The sequence below is a fragment of the Echeneis naucrates genome, chromosome 23 (assembly GCF_900963305.1).
Source record: "Echeneis naucrates chromosome 23, fEcheNa1.1, whole genome shotgun sequence".
NCBI classification, from domain to species: Eukaryota; Metazoa; Chordata; class Actinopteri; order Carangiformes; family Echeneidae; genus Echeneis; species Echeneis naucrates.
In genome coordinates, this window is record NC_042533.1 from 4,598,649 (window position 1) to 4,614,485 (window position 15,837).

At 39.3% G+C, this 15,837-nt stretch overlaps 1 protein-coding gene across 2 annotated transcripts in view; it reads left to right on the forward strand.

Moving 5' to 3' along the window:
• The window catches only part of anks1b (ankyrin repeat and sterile alpha motif domain containing 1B), a 164,032-nt gene that overhangs the window by 91,078 nt on the left and 57,117 nt on the right, over positions 1-15,837 (forward strand). For both annotated transcript variants that reach the window (XM_029494747.1, XM_029494748.1), the window contains exons 12-13: positions 507-643; positions 8,942-9,128. In XM_029494747.1, coding sequence (XP_029350607.1) covers positions 507-643; positions 8,942-9,128 — 324 coding nt within the window. The remainder of the gene's footprint in view (positions 1-506; positions 644-8,941; positions 9,129-15,837) is intronic.

Consider the following 15,837-nt stretch of genomic DNA (forward strand, 5'->3'; position numbering starts at 1 on the left):
GTTCAGGTTGAAATCTTCTGCGTGACACATTAGATGTTGAGTTGAACTGTTTTTAATTCCTCTCTTATTCAGAGTATTTTTACACCAGTACAGCACGAAAGCCAATCTTCATAACTAATAAGACTGAGGAAAGTTTGATTAAGTTTCAAAAAGACAATTAGTGTGACTATAAAGAGCTGTAACTGGATTATTCTGCACAAGCGTTTTGGAAATGCTTTTCATCCACTTTGTGTATTTTAGAACTGGAAAGATCAGGTGTTTGGAGAAAATGAATGTTGCTCTAAAGAAATGATTGAGATGTGAGACGTGTGAGTGAATAATAATTTTGGATAGTTTCCAAAGAACTGAGGTTCTGTGCATACTCTCGTGTGTGTGTGTGTGTGTGTTTTAATTTGTGTGAAACCAATAGCCCCCCAAGTTCCTCCAGACTTTGTTTGGAGTAACTTCACTCTCTAACGGGTGCCGAAAACAGGAAGAAACTGACCTCCCCTTTCTCTCTCTGTAAGGTCACCTGTCCCATGCAACGGTGAGTGAGGGGGAGCACAGTAACCATGGCAACTGCTCAACGGGCCCCACTCCAGACTGCTCACCCCCCTCCCCTGACACGGCCCTGAAGAACATTGAGAGAGTCATCCGCCCACAGGTGAGCGCACACAGATTCACACACTAATGAATGTGCTGCAGTGGCACCTGATGCATTATTGAACATCACAGCATCTACCCACAAGTAGCTTTAACACCTGCAGCCTCCCACACACACACACACACACACACACACACACACTCTTCTCAGTTCTTACCTCTCAGCTACTTTTACAGTAGATCAGAGTTTGAAGTGTCTTAGCCTCCTATTAGGTTTGTGCATCTAAACATAATATGCTGGTTAGAGAAACCCAAGGGAGCCCAAATCCTTCAGCGCTTGAACGATGGCGTAATACTGTGGGGACAAAAACTGCCACCTGAACAACGTCTGCTGTTAGACCACTATGATCTGATTTGACGCATCAGCTCTGTGATTCGATTGAACGGGCCTGCTGCCCGCTTATATGTCTTCAAAGTGCCATGTGTATTTTTGTAAAATTAAATGTTAAGATTTGTGTCAAGGCTACATCGCACAACCTTCTCCAGTCTCTCACGACCACACATGCAATTTAGTGATTATACCTTTGAAATATTGCCTCCATTTGCTGTAACTGAATGCTTGTTAGAGATCGGGCTTGTTGCCTCCAAACCTACCGGTTCCTCCTCAGTCTCTTCTAATAACTCATCGACAGCCACATAGACAATGGATTTTTGAGAGGAAAGAGAAAGAGAATAGAATGAAACAGTGTGTGCTGTACTGCAGTGATGCAGCTGCTGTCAAAGATCTAACAAAGAAACATGAGATGCACCTTCAGCTGTGTGTTTGCTTTGTATTTGTCCCAGTGAAGTGTCTGCGTGTATATCCACATTATTTCCTGCTGACAGTGTGCAGACAGACCATGCTAATCTCTGGCTTGAGTAGTTGCCATTTAAACCTTTTAACTGACAAGTTATTGCAGTTATCTTAACTTTTTCAAAGGTAAAAACTGCATGTTACTGTAATTTATAGTAATTTATCCAAAATAAAGATTGATCAGCTGAACATCTGGTGACCAACTTTTGCACTGCAGTGAACTAAAATTACAAATAAGAGCTTGAGAATAGGACATAGGTGTAAGGTATATAGCAAGAACAAACTGTAACTGGATTTTCTTCTCATTTCATTTATTTATCAATTTATAAATTGCCATCTTAATTCTTGCACAAATCGGTAGTTCCTCCCACCCTAATTGCCGTCTGAGAGGGTGGATTGTTTTCCAAAATCACAAAAGAATTGGCCGGGATCTAAACCTACAAATTAGCCATTTGATTGTTAAAGTAGAGGTCTGACATGTGGAGGATATAGTGTCCAAGATGATCCAAAGGGAGAAGCCAGATTCAGTGTCTCAGCAGCCTGGAGCTGACGCGGGTTCATCATCTACTGCTGATACAGAAATGACTCATACATATTTATGTGGAAGCTAATAAAAATACTTCATTAGGATTATTTCAGGGACAGAATCTCCCGGGCAACTTGTCTAGTGTTGCAATAAAGATGTATTACTGTAATCATATGAGCAGTGAGCAGCCGTTTTTGGAAGCTTTGCTGATCATACCTGAAATGCTCAGAAACATTGTGCTGTCTCTCTCACTAACAAACATACACAAAGACAGAATTGATTCAAAGTGTGCCACTGATCACTGAACACACCAGCATTAAGAAATTCAAATGCAGCAATAAAATCAACCTCATTAGAGGCTGGAAATGAATTTAGTCGTCTCACTTCTGTCACCAAGACGATAGTATCAGATTCACCAGCACAGCACGAACGTTTCACACCTTGATGATTGAAGGCGGTTGTTTTATCAATCAGCACATGATGTCTAACAAAACACAGAAAAAATACCCAGCTCCACTGCTTGTTTCGTGTAGTGATCAATTATGTGACATTAGTTTTATCAAGCCTGAGCAGATTGAGATCATTTCCTTGTAAATTATTATTATTGTTGATATTTTTAAAGAATCTAATATTTATAAGTATATTTACAAATCAGATGTGGTTAGGGTTACCCTAACCCTTCTAGAGTGGATATCAATCTCCTACATCTTACAAGCGAATGATAAACCCAACAACATAATATACTTCATAATTCACAATTATTCTCAATTCACCCTCATAATACAAAATACATTTTCTTTCCTGTTTTCTCACAAGATAGACACTTGTTTTTCTGAACCTTCACTTAAAGAAATAAGAGTTAGAGACCAAATGTCCTCAAAAGCCAGCCAACTTTAAAACAGAACATCTTCTCTTCTCCCCTTTCCTTACTTCACCTCCTCTCTCATGGGCTTATCTACGGCATGTTAACTAATGTGTGCGAAGGGATCACATGCAGTGCCCAGCAGGGCTCTGATCAGCATGAAGCACATATAATCAAGGAGCATCAGAGTTCAATTTTATGGTGCCTAATTAATTATCTACATTTCATTTTATTTTATTGGTCCCCCTGGCTGTTTCATCACAGCACACTGTACACCGAGCACACAGACTAACACCCCCACAAACACACGTGTAACTGTTGCAGCTTCGGATGTCTGTATGTGTCTGTTCGAGCTCCGTAGCCTTCCCTGGTAAATTATTAATATGTTTCCTTCAGGGTTTTCAGGTTTTCAGCAAAAGGGGGAATTCAATTTCACTGTTGTTTGGAAAATCAATAATACCTTGTGAAAATGATTTGATCAGATGATTCACTGCCATCTTGCAAACAGTTGCATCACGTCTTGGCAAATCTTTGAGATCTACATATGAAAAAAGTCAAGGAACCAATTTAATTCATTTACTTTACAATCTATTGAATTCATTACTTTCTTTGTTGTGAATGTTCTATTGCATTTTACATCATTATCCTCCGATACTACATCACGCAAGTAACAGCAAACGTGACCCTGTGCTAGTAGTTCGTACAAAAAACCTGATTTAACTCAGCTTTTGCTTCTTTGAAAGTGTGTTCAATGAGGACCGAATAAAGCGTCCAAATGTGGCAGGTTAGATGCTGCCAGATCATCAGTTTATGCAGAGCAATGCAAAATGTTTCCAGCAACATCAAGAACATTTTTAGCAATCATAGCTAATGTGGATATATTTTTGAGTACTGTGTGTGTGTGTTTATATACTTAGGAGAAATTCCTGGTCACAGCAAACACATGATTAGACTAGATTTTTCCCACAAAGGCTAAAACTGGTAACTCACATAATCACATGAGATTTAATAAAACAAACACACCTTCATAACATTTTCCTTCTTTTCTATCTTTGATTGGACTAGTTTTTGTTTCACTCGAAGGATGAGGACAATATACCATCAGACAGCAACACATCACCATCCTCACTTATTCTAAATGCTTTTTAAAGTATAAAGCAGTGTGAGGATCAACATTAGCACTTTCTAGAAAAGCAGACTTTTCATTCATTGCGCTGGTGTAGTTCTAAAAGATGTTTACTTATTTAACATCACTTGAAGATCTTTTCAGAACTCATCACCTCACCTTTGGATTAAAGTAAATATCTTTGCTGTAGATATGTGATAAAAAAGAGATCTGACTCTAAGTCTTCAACGCTTCAAGGCTGATGCTCATGGTGTGTTATTCCAAACACATTTTGGTTAATATTTTATTTTCTCATCTGTAACTGAAGCAGCACAGCCATGACACACATTGTTTAACGTTGTGTATTTGTTAGTTTGCTTTAACACTGTTGAGAGCTACCTTTTATAAAAGCCTTTAAATTTAGTTCAAAGTTGCCCAAAGTCATGTTATGTTTTTTAGGTCGATGAGGAAACCAAGAAGGGAACATAAGGTGGTGATGATGTAATAATAATGTTCAAGATTGCTTGTTGGTTAGGGTTTGCAGCCAGGGGAATGTCCCACACAGCAGGTCCACAAGTACAGAAGAATATAAATTGCACAAATTGGTGAGTCTCATCCCTCTCTATTCTGAGACGCCTTAAGAGGACAGCTTCCATTGTGTGACTGAGTTATGCTGGAACACACACACACCTGCATGCAACAGTATTCAAATTTCACAGCATTTGAATTGCACACAATTGTGTCCTCTTTTGCAAGCGTGTTACATACGTATGAATACAATGACAACCTGACAGCCAATATCTTTCCTCTTCACAGATCCACGGTTGTACATGCACTCACACTGAAGTGCAGATAAGGCAGGCTAACCGGTTTCTGAAACTTCACGGAGGCGTGAAGATAATAGATATTTTTACAATGACGAGTTTGAGAGGATGTAGAGACGCATGCAAAGCACTTGACGGTACATGTAGTGAATATGTAGTGAATACACATGAGGAGGCAGTCTGTCAGCGCTATAAGAAAAAGGCTGGTGACCAGGAGGCTTGATCGTAGTCCATCCGGTGGATCTGGTTGAGGAAACTGAATGACTTTCATCAACAACGCCGCAATATAATGCGGTCAAAGTGCTCATGAGCAGGGCATTTAAAGAACACCATCTTCAATCAGCGTCACCTTCAAGGGGACAAAAAAAAAAAAAAAAGAGATTTATCGATTTTAGTTCGTTTCCCAGAGTAAAGACAGCTTTTTTTGACCAACACAGATCAAATAACCTTCGAGGTGATACGTGTAATTTTAACATCAGTGGAGGGTAATTTTGAGATGACAGCATAATTGAAGTAAACAAAGAAGACTTTCATTTAAAAAAAAAAACAAAAAAACTGCCAAGCTGTACCAGCACAAAGATGTTGTGAAATCTGAGCCCACCTTCACGGACCCTATTACATACTTACATACCAATCTCCTGCTGGTGGTTTGTTTCATCTGCATTTCATTATATTTGAAATTTAATGGCGACATATTTCCGTTTTTTTTTTTTGTTTTTGTTTTTGTTTTTTTGGTTTTTTTTGGGCTGCGAGGCATTTATTTTCACAAGAAAACCTCCAGATCCTTTTATAAGACACATCACTAATCACTTTGGCGTTTCCATATCATTAATCTGTTCACATACATCAGTCGCTGTGCTGCTCCGGCTGTTTGTGCTGAATAAAGAAACACATGGAGTCACTCAGTGATCCCTCTCAGAGACTGTTGCTCCAGTCAGTTAATCCTCCAGCAAATTTCCCCAAATCTGTGCATAGTGGCAGCACTGTTTGTACTCTGCAGAGTCAAGGAAAAACACACATGCACACACACTGTCAGCCTGATGGAAATGTAAGGGATTAAACTGAAAGTGACAAAAAAAAACTTTTTGTATTTTTTTCATGCACATACATTTGGAGCATATTATCTTTTCATTCTGTTTTGCATTACCAAAAATTTGCAACAAGGACAAAAGACTATCTTTAAAATCAGCACGTTTTTTAGGAAAATATGCTGGTTTGTTGTCATATCTCCAATTTCATTGGAATGATTTCCATGAGAGTAAACCAAGTGACTGTACCTCAGTGAGTGTGGATGCAGCATGCGTATGCTAAGAGACGACATATGTTCGCTCTCAGAAGAGGCACTGTAGCTGTAAATGTGAAAAAAGAGACTGATTTGAGCTGAAACTCAAAATGAAAAAGTATCTTGATCATCACAACAAAAAGATGGAGTGGGTGACTGTAGAAGGAATTCAGAGTTGATGGCTGGAGAGCAGAATATTAGTTTGAATTGCAGCATTTGTCCTGAATGTGGGAAGAAAAGGTTTTGTTTTTTTGTTTTTTTTGTTTGTTTTCTCTTCTTCTCCCTCCTCTGCATGCTAATGTGCTGTCTGCTCCGCTTTTTGCCTTTTGTGTGTTTACAGTACATCTCTCTGTAGACGTAAGAGGCAACTGGAATAAAGGCAGAGGAAAAAAGGATGAGAAAAGAGAGAGGAGGAAAAAAAATGAAAACGCTCAATATGTAAAAGATATGTGCTTTTCTCCATATTCAGCATCATTAACTGGAAGCTACTGTTGACAGAAGAGTCACCCTAACAACCAAAATTATCAAGTATGATTATAATTATCTTTCAGTCCCCATCTCATGTTAAATAATTATTTAATAATTACATTTCTGAATTAGTTATCTTTTAAAGAGACTCAATCCAAATGGCATAATTTTGAAATAATTACATCTTGTTTTATTTTAGTGTTGTTAACAGTTTGCTTCTAGTCATTTAAGTTTCATTCTTCGTCACATTTGTTCCCCAACCCAACCACATCTGATTTGGTAATCATGATAATTTTGTCATAACTGATTATCACATTATCCAGAAATTAGCAAGCAATTCCTCAGTTTCACACGGATAGAAACCCCCCACCCCACCTCCAAACTGCAAAAGCACATCTCACCTCTTGGTAGGTGAGGAATTCGGTTTTTTAGCTAATGGGTATGTCATTTATTAACACCGAAACACATTAGTGAAGTGTTAAACACAATGTTTTTCCCCGGGGATGCTTTTCAAATGACTTTTACTCGAGTGTAGTCAGGCATGGACAACCGTCTTTTCTGTGTATGTGTAACAATGTGAATCTGTGTGTCCAAGCTCATTAATCTTCTTCCAATCGGCCATGACATGTTCATTAGCCTGCTGCCCATTTGCATTGTTAACGCCAGGCCTCAGCCAGGACTCCAGTTTGTGTGTCTGTGTGGTAGCGTTGATGTGTGATGTTTGAGCTCTTAATAAGCATGGGTCCAGAGAGAAGATGCCTTTAGTTGTCAGGAGGGACAAAGCAGCATTAAGTGCAGGAATAAAGAGATGCTTAAATGATGAATAGGAGAAGCTGAGGTTGGTGTTAAACTCATTAACATTAGATGGTTAAAAAGACACAAACAAACACGCACATTACCCAGCTTTGACCGCACACTTTGAAATGCCACACCATCACACAACTGCAGCTGCATCATTCTGCGTTGACTGCTGTATCGTCTCATTTGTTGTCTTTGCTTTTTCATTAGTTGTTCAGCCTGTGGCAACGTCAACACTGGAGGTTCAAGGTTACAGGAGCACATTTTATGAAAGATTTTACTTGTTTTACAGTGTCTTCGTGACATGATCCAAGTAAAAAGAGACAAAAACTTGACAGCCACTTTGTGTCTCTCCTTGTTCAGTTATGGTTATTCCCTATTGGGCTCATACAGTAATGTATGAGCCATGTTGGCTTTCTGTTCTGCTATGATCTTGTCTGCTTGATGCGTTAGTCCTTTAATTCGTTGTGTACGCCATGTGATGTTGCTGCTGTGATGTTATTCCCCACTGACCAACTCCCTGCTGGAAAATGAAATCAGTCTTTGTGCTGTGGTTGTGCAACACTCCGGTCTGATGAAGCTGCTTTGACTGAGATGTTTGTTAGATTTGTGTATGTGAAAAAAGCCCCTTCACTTATTGGCTAATAACACATCCTGATGTAACCTTTATTCATCAGCTTATTTTTAAAAGTTTCCCTCTTTTTCATAAAACATGGACGGTGTCGCCTTTCCTCCATCTCATTCCTCCTTTCCTGAGTTTATATTTCCTCCCTTTCACCAATCCCTCACCTCATAAGTTCTGCTGATCTCATGTCTTTGTCTTTAGTGATGCTGTTGTCTTCTGTCTCTTTGCTTCCCTCATTCCTTTCTTCATAGCTTCACTCTGTTTGACCCAAATCCTTCTATCCTGTTTCAGGTTCTTCCCAGTTCTTACCTTTTCCTATAATTTATTTTCTTCCTCTCCTTTTCTCACTTCAATGATTCCATTTTCACTCACTGCATCCTTTCATCTCCAGTTTTTCATGTCTCCCAACCCTTTCCTCTCATTTTTCATGCTTTTTGTCTTGTTCAGCCTAATTCATTGCTCCTGTTTTGCTTTTGTTTTCATTTCAGTTTAGAACAGTTGACCTGAAGATGCTTCAAAGCCCTTATCTGCTTTCATTTCCCTCCATATCCCCCTCTGGCCTCTCTTTCTTTTAAGGTCTTTTGAAGGTCGTCCCTGTCATGTGTCTGTCTCAGTATTTTCAGTTGTAGGCTCACCTTTATGGTTTATGGTTGATTAAATTTGCCTACATCTTCGGATTTATGCTCTCTCACACACACAGACACACCACCAGGGTTTGGCTGCCTAAGCTTTTTGCTAAGTGTAGCAGCAGATTCTTGAGAGCTGCAAATGCCTCATTATGTAAGATGTTTTTACCAGCTGCCAGTCTACAGTTTGTTGTTCTCTGCGTTACTTTGTCGCTCTCTCACTTAGCTATGTCTCTTATCCATTATCCTTTATCATGCCTTAAAATTGATTAAAAGCCACTGTTTGGTACCTATAGAACACTTCCAAAGAAACCAATACATTAAGTTTTAATGAGTTGAAAAAGTTAGTTACAGCCAACGTCTCTAACGTCCATTCTGTCTGTCATTCAGCCGAAGCAGCGTACGTCTCTGTCCTCATCCCTGGACGTCCAGAGGCCGGTCAATCACAGCTGTGAGCCCAGTGAGGTGAGCTCATCCCTGGGCTACGCCAGCTTCAGCACGAGCCCCCCCGCCAGTCCCCCCCTCAGCCCCAACCAGGAAGACTCTGCAGGATCCAACGACGACTGTCAGCTTACAGGTTCGTCTCAAGAAACAGACGTGAGGGTGGGAGGTCGGTTAGTCGTCGTCTCTTAGCCAAGCGTCTACATATATTATTTGTAAAGTAGGCATTTTTTCTATGGCAAGTTAATTTAATGTAATGTGGGCATTTAGAATGCCTAAAATATCTAATTGATCATGCATATTAGCCAGTTGTTGAGCATGAAACAATCTTTTACTCATTTGTGTTGAGTCTGTTGTATATTGAATTTTTTTTGTCATGTGGGTTCAGCTCGAGTCAGCCTGTGTGTGTGTGTGTGTGTGTGTGTGTGTGTGTGTGTGTGTGTGTGTGTGTGTGTGTGCTTGTGTGTGTGTGTGTGCTTGTGCTTGTGCTTGTGCTTGTGCTTCATCCCTCATCCAGCATTTCTTGCTTTAAAGCAGGAGCTGTTAAAACTCTTGAAGCCCCAGAACCAAATAAAACTTAAATCACCTTCACTTGGGTTCCAGGAAATTTAAATCATCTTTCTGCTGCTGTCATACTCTTGACCAGAGCCCAGAGGCAAACGCCTTAAAGATTCAGTTGGTGGAGGGAAGCACAACATAGCTGCCAGCTGGAAAATTAGATCTACGATATACATACAGAAACACAAAGTATAGACTTTGTCATGTTAGTTGCAGAAGTAAAAATAGATCTGTGTTTATCTATAAGCATATCTGAGGTTACATTAACACTTTTTGTGAGAGAAAATGTCTTAATGAATACTTTAATATTGTTCTTTCACCTTCCTTGGAGGAATATTTTAGGTAAAAGTTGGAAGGGTAGATAGATGAATACTGGAGAAGGCTGAACTGTCTGGCAGGCTGTACTGTAACTCTTATTTGTGGTCGCTGACTTTGTGCTGGATCAAATCTGCCAAGACCTTTTAGTTGGTATTTCAGTGAAACAGAGGTTCGGTTTATTTCAGCCTTTATAGAAGCCAGAGAGGTCATCTTCTCACACAACACCACCATCGATCGATCAGTGATTTTTAGTATAGCTGTGTTTTTTAGTGTAAGAGTTAATACACGTTGAAACCAGCACTAAGAATTATCTTCCAGACAGTTTTGTCCTGTTGTATGGGTTGTGTGGGCTTGAAAACCCTCAGAGCACATCACTTTGAATTAATTATGGGCCTACTGGTGAGTCTGACAAAGTTGAAGAGGATCAGGTCATGAGGAGGATTTGTCTGTTGAGTTAAAACCATATGTGCCTCTTTATCGGAGAAGTTCATACTCCTCATTCTCTCTGTGTCAGGATGAGTTGCTACTTCTCAACAACATGATTCTGCCTGACCTTGATTCAAATGTGACCTTGCACAGTGCATAGATTTACACCACCTGCACAAGATAATTTATTAATTCATTCATGCATAGAAACGGGTTGATTTCCAGTGTAAGTCCCCTTATCGGGAACATTGATTTAGCAGCTGGTACGTTATTTCTAAATGCCCTCTTTGAAATTTTCTCTTTGTAAAGTGACATTTGAAAGTTGTTTTTTGAGGTGAAAACCTGTCAACTCAACTTGTTCAGGCTCAAATCTGTTAGACAAGAAATAAGGATCCAAACATGCTTTCAGAGGAAAACTGTACTGGATATTCTCCAAACTAGGCTCCAAGACATCAGCAAAAGATGCTCTGTTCTTCCACTGGGGAGTCCCTTTTACTTTCAGACCAGAAGAAACACTGTTGGTTTCATCTAGTGCTGCTCCCCCCTGCTGAGTTTAAAAGTTGCTCCTCCTAAAGGGATATTCCATGAAATGAGAGGTGTTTTCTTAGATGTATGTCATAATGAGGTCAGTTAAGTCTTAAATCTGCTCACGTACACTTCTCTGTACATTTTGTTCACATAAAAAAGAAACACAAATACTAAATAATGCAGTATGTTCATTATTCACATACTTTTGACGTGATTGACAAAAGTTCTTGTATCATGAAATTAAACGAAGTAAACGTACTAAAGTCTAACTAAGATTTTATGTTTATATTAGGAAATCATTTTTGGTGATAATGTATCGTAGAATATTTCTCCATTTCACTGAAAAACAGTGATTGGGAATCACAGGCTTTTTGTTTTCCTCACCTTTATTTTCTTTATGTCCTTTCAAAGACATTTTTTGGGTTACCATAGAGATGAGATTCCTTGTTGTTATGGTGAAGTGGTGGTCTTGGTGATAGTTAGTTGGTGACGTGGTTGTGAATGCTTCCTCCTCTCATCTGGATTTTCAGTCCAACTGCCCCTCACACCCGCTGTTATCAGCCAACAGAAGTGGCAAAGGGGAAGTCGTCCAGGCGGGAGGCATTTAGCTCTAGTGTGCGTGTGTGTGTGCGTGTGCGTGTGCGTGTGCGTGCGTGCGTGTGTGTGTGTGTGTGTGTGTGTGTGTGTGTGTGTGTGTGTGTGTGTGTGTGTGTGTGTGTGTGTGTGTGTGTGCGCGCATGCGTGCACACTTCCTCCAGGAGCAGTTCTGAGGCCCAGCTAGGCTTTGATCTGTGTAGTGCCTCAACTGACACACACATTCATTATCGATCCACAGGTGCATGCAAACACACACAAACACTGAAGGAGACGTCTTCATTTAGCATTCCTATTGAAGCATCGCTGTTGCATTTATGTGACAAGAGTGTATTATTTCCTTCTTGAACCTAAATATTGAGGCACAGGTTTTATTGATCACAGTATTAAAAAATCCTGTTTTTCATTAGAGTGCATTACTTTCTCTTTTAAGTAACACTATTAACAGATGTTTAATCGTGTTACAAATCCCGAATTTCATGATGTGCAGAAAGGCGTCAGGTTTCATATTGACTTTGGTCTTAATGATGTTTGTCTTTGGTGGTTCATCAAAATGAACTTCTTCTGCTACTCTGCTCATCCATCCTGCTCTCTCTACTTATTAGCTTTATAGGGCCCATTGTGGGGTTGCCATGGTAACAAGTGGCTTACAGAGAAAAAGAGAGAGAGAGAGACAAACAGAATGAGAGAAAGAAGGAGTATATATATGTATGTGGGTACAGAAGGCAAAGAGTCACAGAATTCAAAGGATGCCAGTGAAAAAGAGAGTGGGAGAGAGAATGAGAGTCTGATGTTGTTGGTGGGGGGAGGTGGTGGTGATGGGGGGGGGGGGTTGGGGATCAGAAAACGGAGAGGATAAAATGTGAGATTTCTCTGGGTTGGATTGAGAAATGAGGACAAGAAAATGATGGAAACACTTTCTCTTTTTTTTTCTTTTTTTTTTTTACCCCCCCCCTCGGCACACCATAAAAGGTCTTTCCTTCCTCTCCACATCTGTCTCTGCTTTTCTTATTCCTCTCATTGTCTCCCTAAAACCCCCAAACTGTTCTCTGACACAAACCTTCCATTTCTGCAATAAATCTCCGGCCCTGCAGCAAAGTATGCAGGTGTCAGCAACCTGTGTGGGCAGTTGGGCAAAGAGGAGCACTATTTATAACCCAATCCATCACTGGTGCTGCTGTTGATGCTACAGAGCTCCGGTTTACGTAATTTTGGTCATCACTTGAGAAAATATTTTCTCTGTGACCTCGGCACACAGTGCTTTGCAACGTAGCATCATGCAAAAGCAGTGCAACTGTTGACACAGTTCTCTATGAATTATGCAGTGCCCCCTGCATCAAGTCAGTCACAAAACAGGTTGGTGGAAGCAGTTCACAGCATCTAACACAGGCCACAATGTAGGTACAGTTAATTTTAGCTACAGTTATTTTGTGGATTACATAATGCATTGTAATTTTGGTATTTGCTCTGAAATGGTTTTTCTTATGATAAATTTAATTCTGTTGGTTTTCTCACCCTAATAGAGAATTTTAGAACCTATCATCTTATTGATTTGCGACTTTACGTTGAGGGCTGAGGAATTTGTTATGCTTCAGCTACAGCTCTGATGAACCTTCTGCGCATTAGCCATCTCAGAAGCGGCAAACTGGTGAACATTTGGTTGCCGAAGAGCCTGCACCCTCTGTCAGGATTGGAGGAGATCAAAAACAGAAAGAATATTGTTTTATTTTTGGATGTCTCTGCTAGATCAGAAAATCTGCAAATTGAAACTGAAGCCAGAAAGTAGGATCAGGAAGTATATTTACATTTTCTATTGCAGGGAGCAATGTATCGTAGCATAGAGCAGGTTTCCACAACTAGAGATAAATCATTTGTGTTATATGCAGAAAAAACCTACACACATGAACAACCATTCCAACTACAAGCATCTCCGTCCGCACAAATGCACACCATGTCTGTCAACCTGCTGTGCTTGATCATTAAGTTGTCCTGAAAATCAGCAGTGTAATAATCAACAACAATCAATTTCATACTCATCATAGTTTGTTTTTTCTTTTTTCCATTGAGTTGTTATATCTGAAGCTGTGTCCATCTAATATGATGTTGCCAGCTTTACATAAGCTTAATGGGATAAAGCTCCAATTAGTGGCCTGTTATATTGTTCTTTACCATTTAATTATGATTGTAGCTCAACAAAATTGAGCATGCATATATAATGGAGATCTTTTTTTCTCCAAAGTTTACACTGAAGCAGAAAAGTGGCACTGCTTTGTAAGCAGACGTGCTCTAATTATGTAAAATGTTCTAGCCAGGTTAAATGCACTGAATTTCTTCCCTCTGTTGGTGGTAGATGTGATTGAAATTATAGCTTTTCCCTGCTGCTTTTTAATGTGCATGCACATTTAGATTGAGTACGACTTTAGCTAAATTAGCTAAACCTATAAAATCAAATTCACTTCAGTTCTGTAATATATCCTGTTTAAATATTCGATTATTGTTGATGTATTTACTCAGTTGTGTAAATACAGAACTGGATCAACAGCTTTCTGATGCAGAAGAGGTAGTCTTGCAATCTTATGTGTTTGGACATTGTCAGTCTTTGCAGAAGTGTCTCATTTTCAAATTATTCACCAGAGACATACTGTAGCTCTAATTAATAGCTCAGTTTCATAAATGAGTGGGATAGTTTTGATGGCGTACGCAGCAGCTCCCTGCTTCATTTAGATTTAACCTCGGGCAGTTGCACTGACAAGACAGGCTCAAGAAATTGAAATTGTGAGCGCTGTGTATTTTAGCTGTGTAGCTCCAAGGATGGACGTGTTGCTTAGGACAACTTCTACTTAAATGATAAAAATTGGATGATAAGGATGATTATTTTTGGTTTATAATGTAGACAATTCTCTCCCCCCCCCTTTTTTTTTTTTTAATAATGATACAAGACAAAATACATTTTAATCAGGAAGAGTGCGCTCTTTCATAGAATTTTGTGCTGATGACATGGAAAAGCAACACAATTCATGGCCCAAAGCTCAGTGGAGGATTTATAGTCTTATCCCAGCACTGGTCAAGTGTCCGTGAGCAAAAGAACTAATTCCCATAAGCTCAGTCAGACTGCTTGCTGCTCAGTGTTTCTCAACAAAGTTTTATGTGCTCCCTGGGATGACACGTGCATGTTTCTTCTCCTTCCTTGCATTGCAGCTTTTGTTGGTGCGTCACCACCACCTGTCAAGATGTGAAACACAGTGTATCACATCAACTGGGTTGCAATGTGGGTTGTGTTTTGCATGTACACAAAATAAAAACAAAGTAGGAATCATCATGAAAATATTGATGCTCCCAGCAGGGTGTCCTGTCTTTCTGACTGCCCTGCACAGAAGAGGGGTTGGGGGTGAGGTTGGTGTTACATTAGTGCTGGATTCACAGACCTCAGGACAACTTTCAGCATGACAGTGAAAAACTGGAAAAAAAAAAAAAAAAAGGTGAAGATGGGATGAATTCTTAATCGTTTTCATCTTGGATAGGTAATAACTTGAAGAAAAAAAACAAAAAGGATTACAGTGTTTTCAGACCATGCTTATGTTTCAGTCTTATGGTAAAATAAAAATGATTTTGAAAAAGAAATGAAATTCAATATATACATATATTTAGATATATGTAGAACATGTTTTATAACATGTACAGGGAACTCTGTTGTCATGGAAACACAAATTATTTCATTTTCCAACTCTTGGAAAATTTTGTGAAATTGAGGTTGTCGGTCCAACTGGAATTGAAATCTGTCTAATTACAACAACCTCATAATGAATGAATGTGAATAAAAGATAAAAATCATGTTTTGATTTTATCTTTCTGGCCTCATCTTAGTCAAGAATTAACATTTTGAATGTCATTAATTATTCAACTTTATTTATGCATCATTACACCACAGGCACATATTTCTAATAGAGATAATATACCTTTTATAGCTTACAATGTGAAGAAATACCAAACCAACAGAATACATCCAGCTATGATGGGTCATATTGCTTAAAGAAAACGACCAACTAAGCTACATTAAACCAGTTAATCCTAGTTGAGCCAAAAGGCCTCTTAAAAAATTCCCTTAAAAACTGTTAATATTGATGACAGGTTGCATTCTGCATTTGAATTTGTAAGCAGTAAAAACATATTCCTGTTATTGGAGACAACACAACAGGTGTGGTTGGTCCTCCAGCTGATCCTCTTTCAGCTATTCAGATTGAACTTGTGATTTTATTTATTTATTTATTTTTGTCTAATCTTGAACCTGCATGCGAGAATCCAGCTCAACCATCTTGGGCTAACTGAAACTCTCTCTCCCCCCAGCTGCTGCGTAGGATTACTTGTATATTTAGCTAATGATTGTGACATTTCCAGCAGCGTTTTAAGGAAGCGCCTCTGCA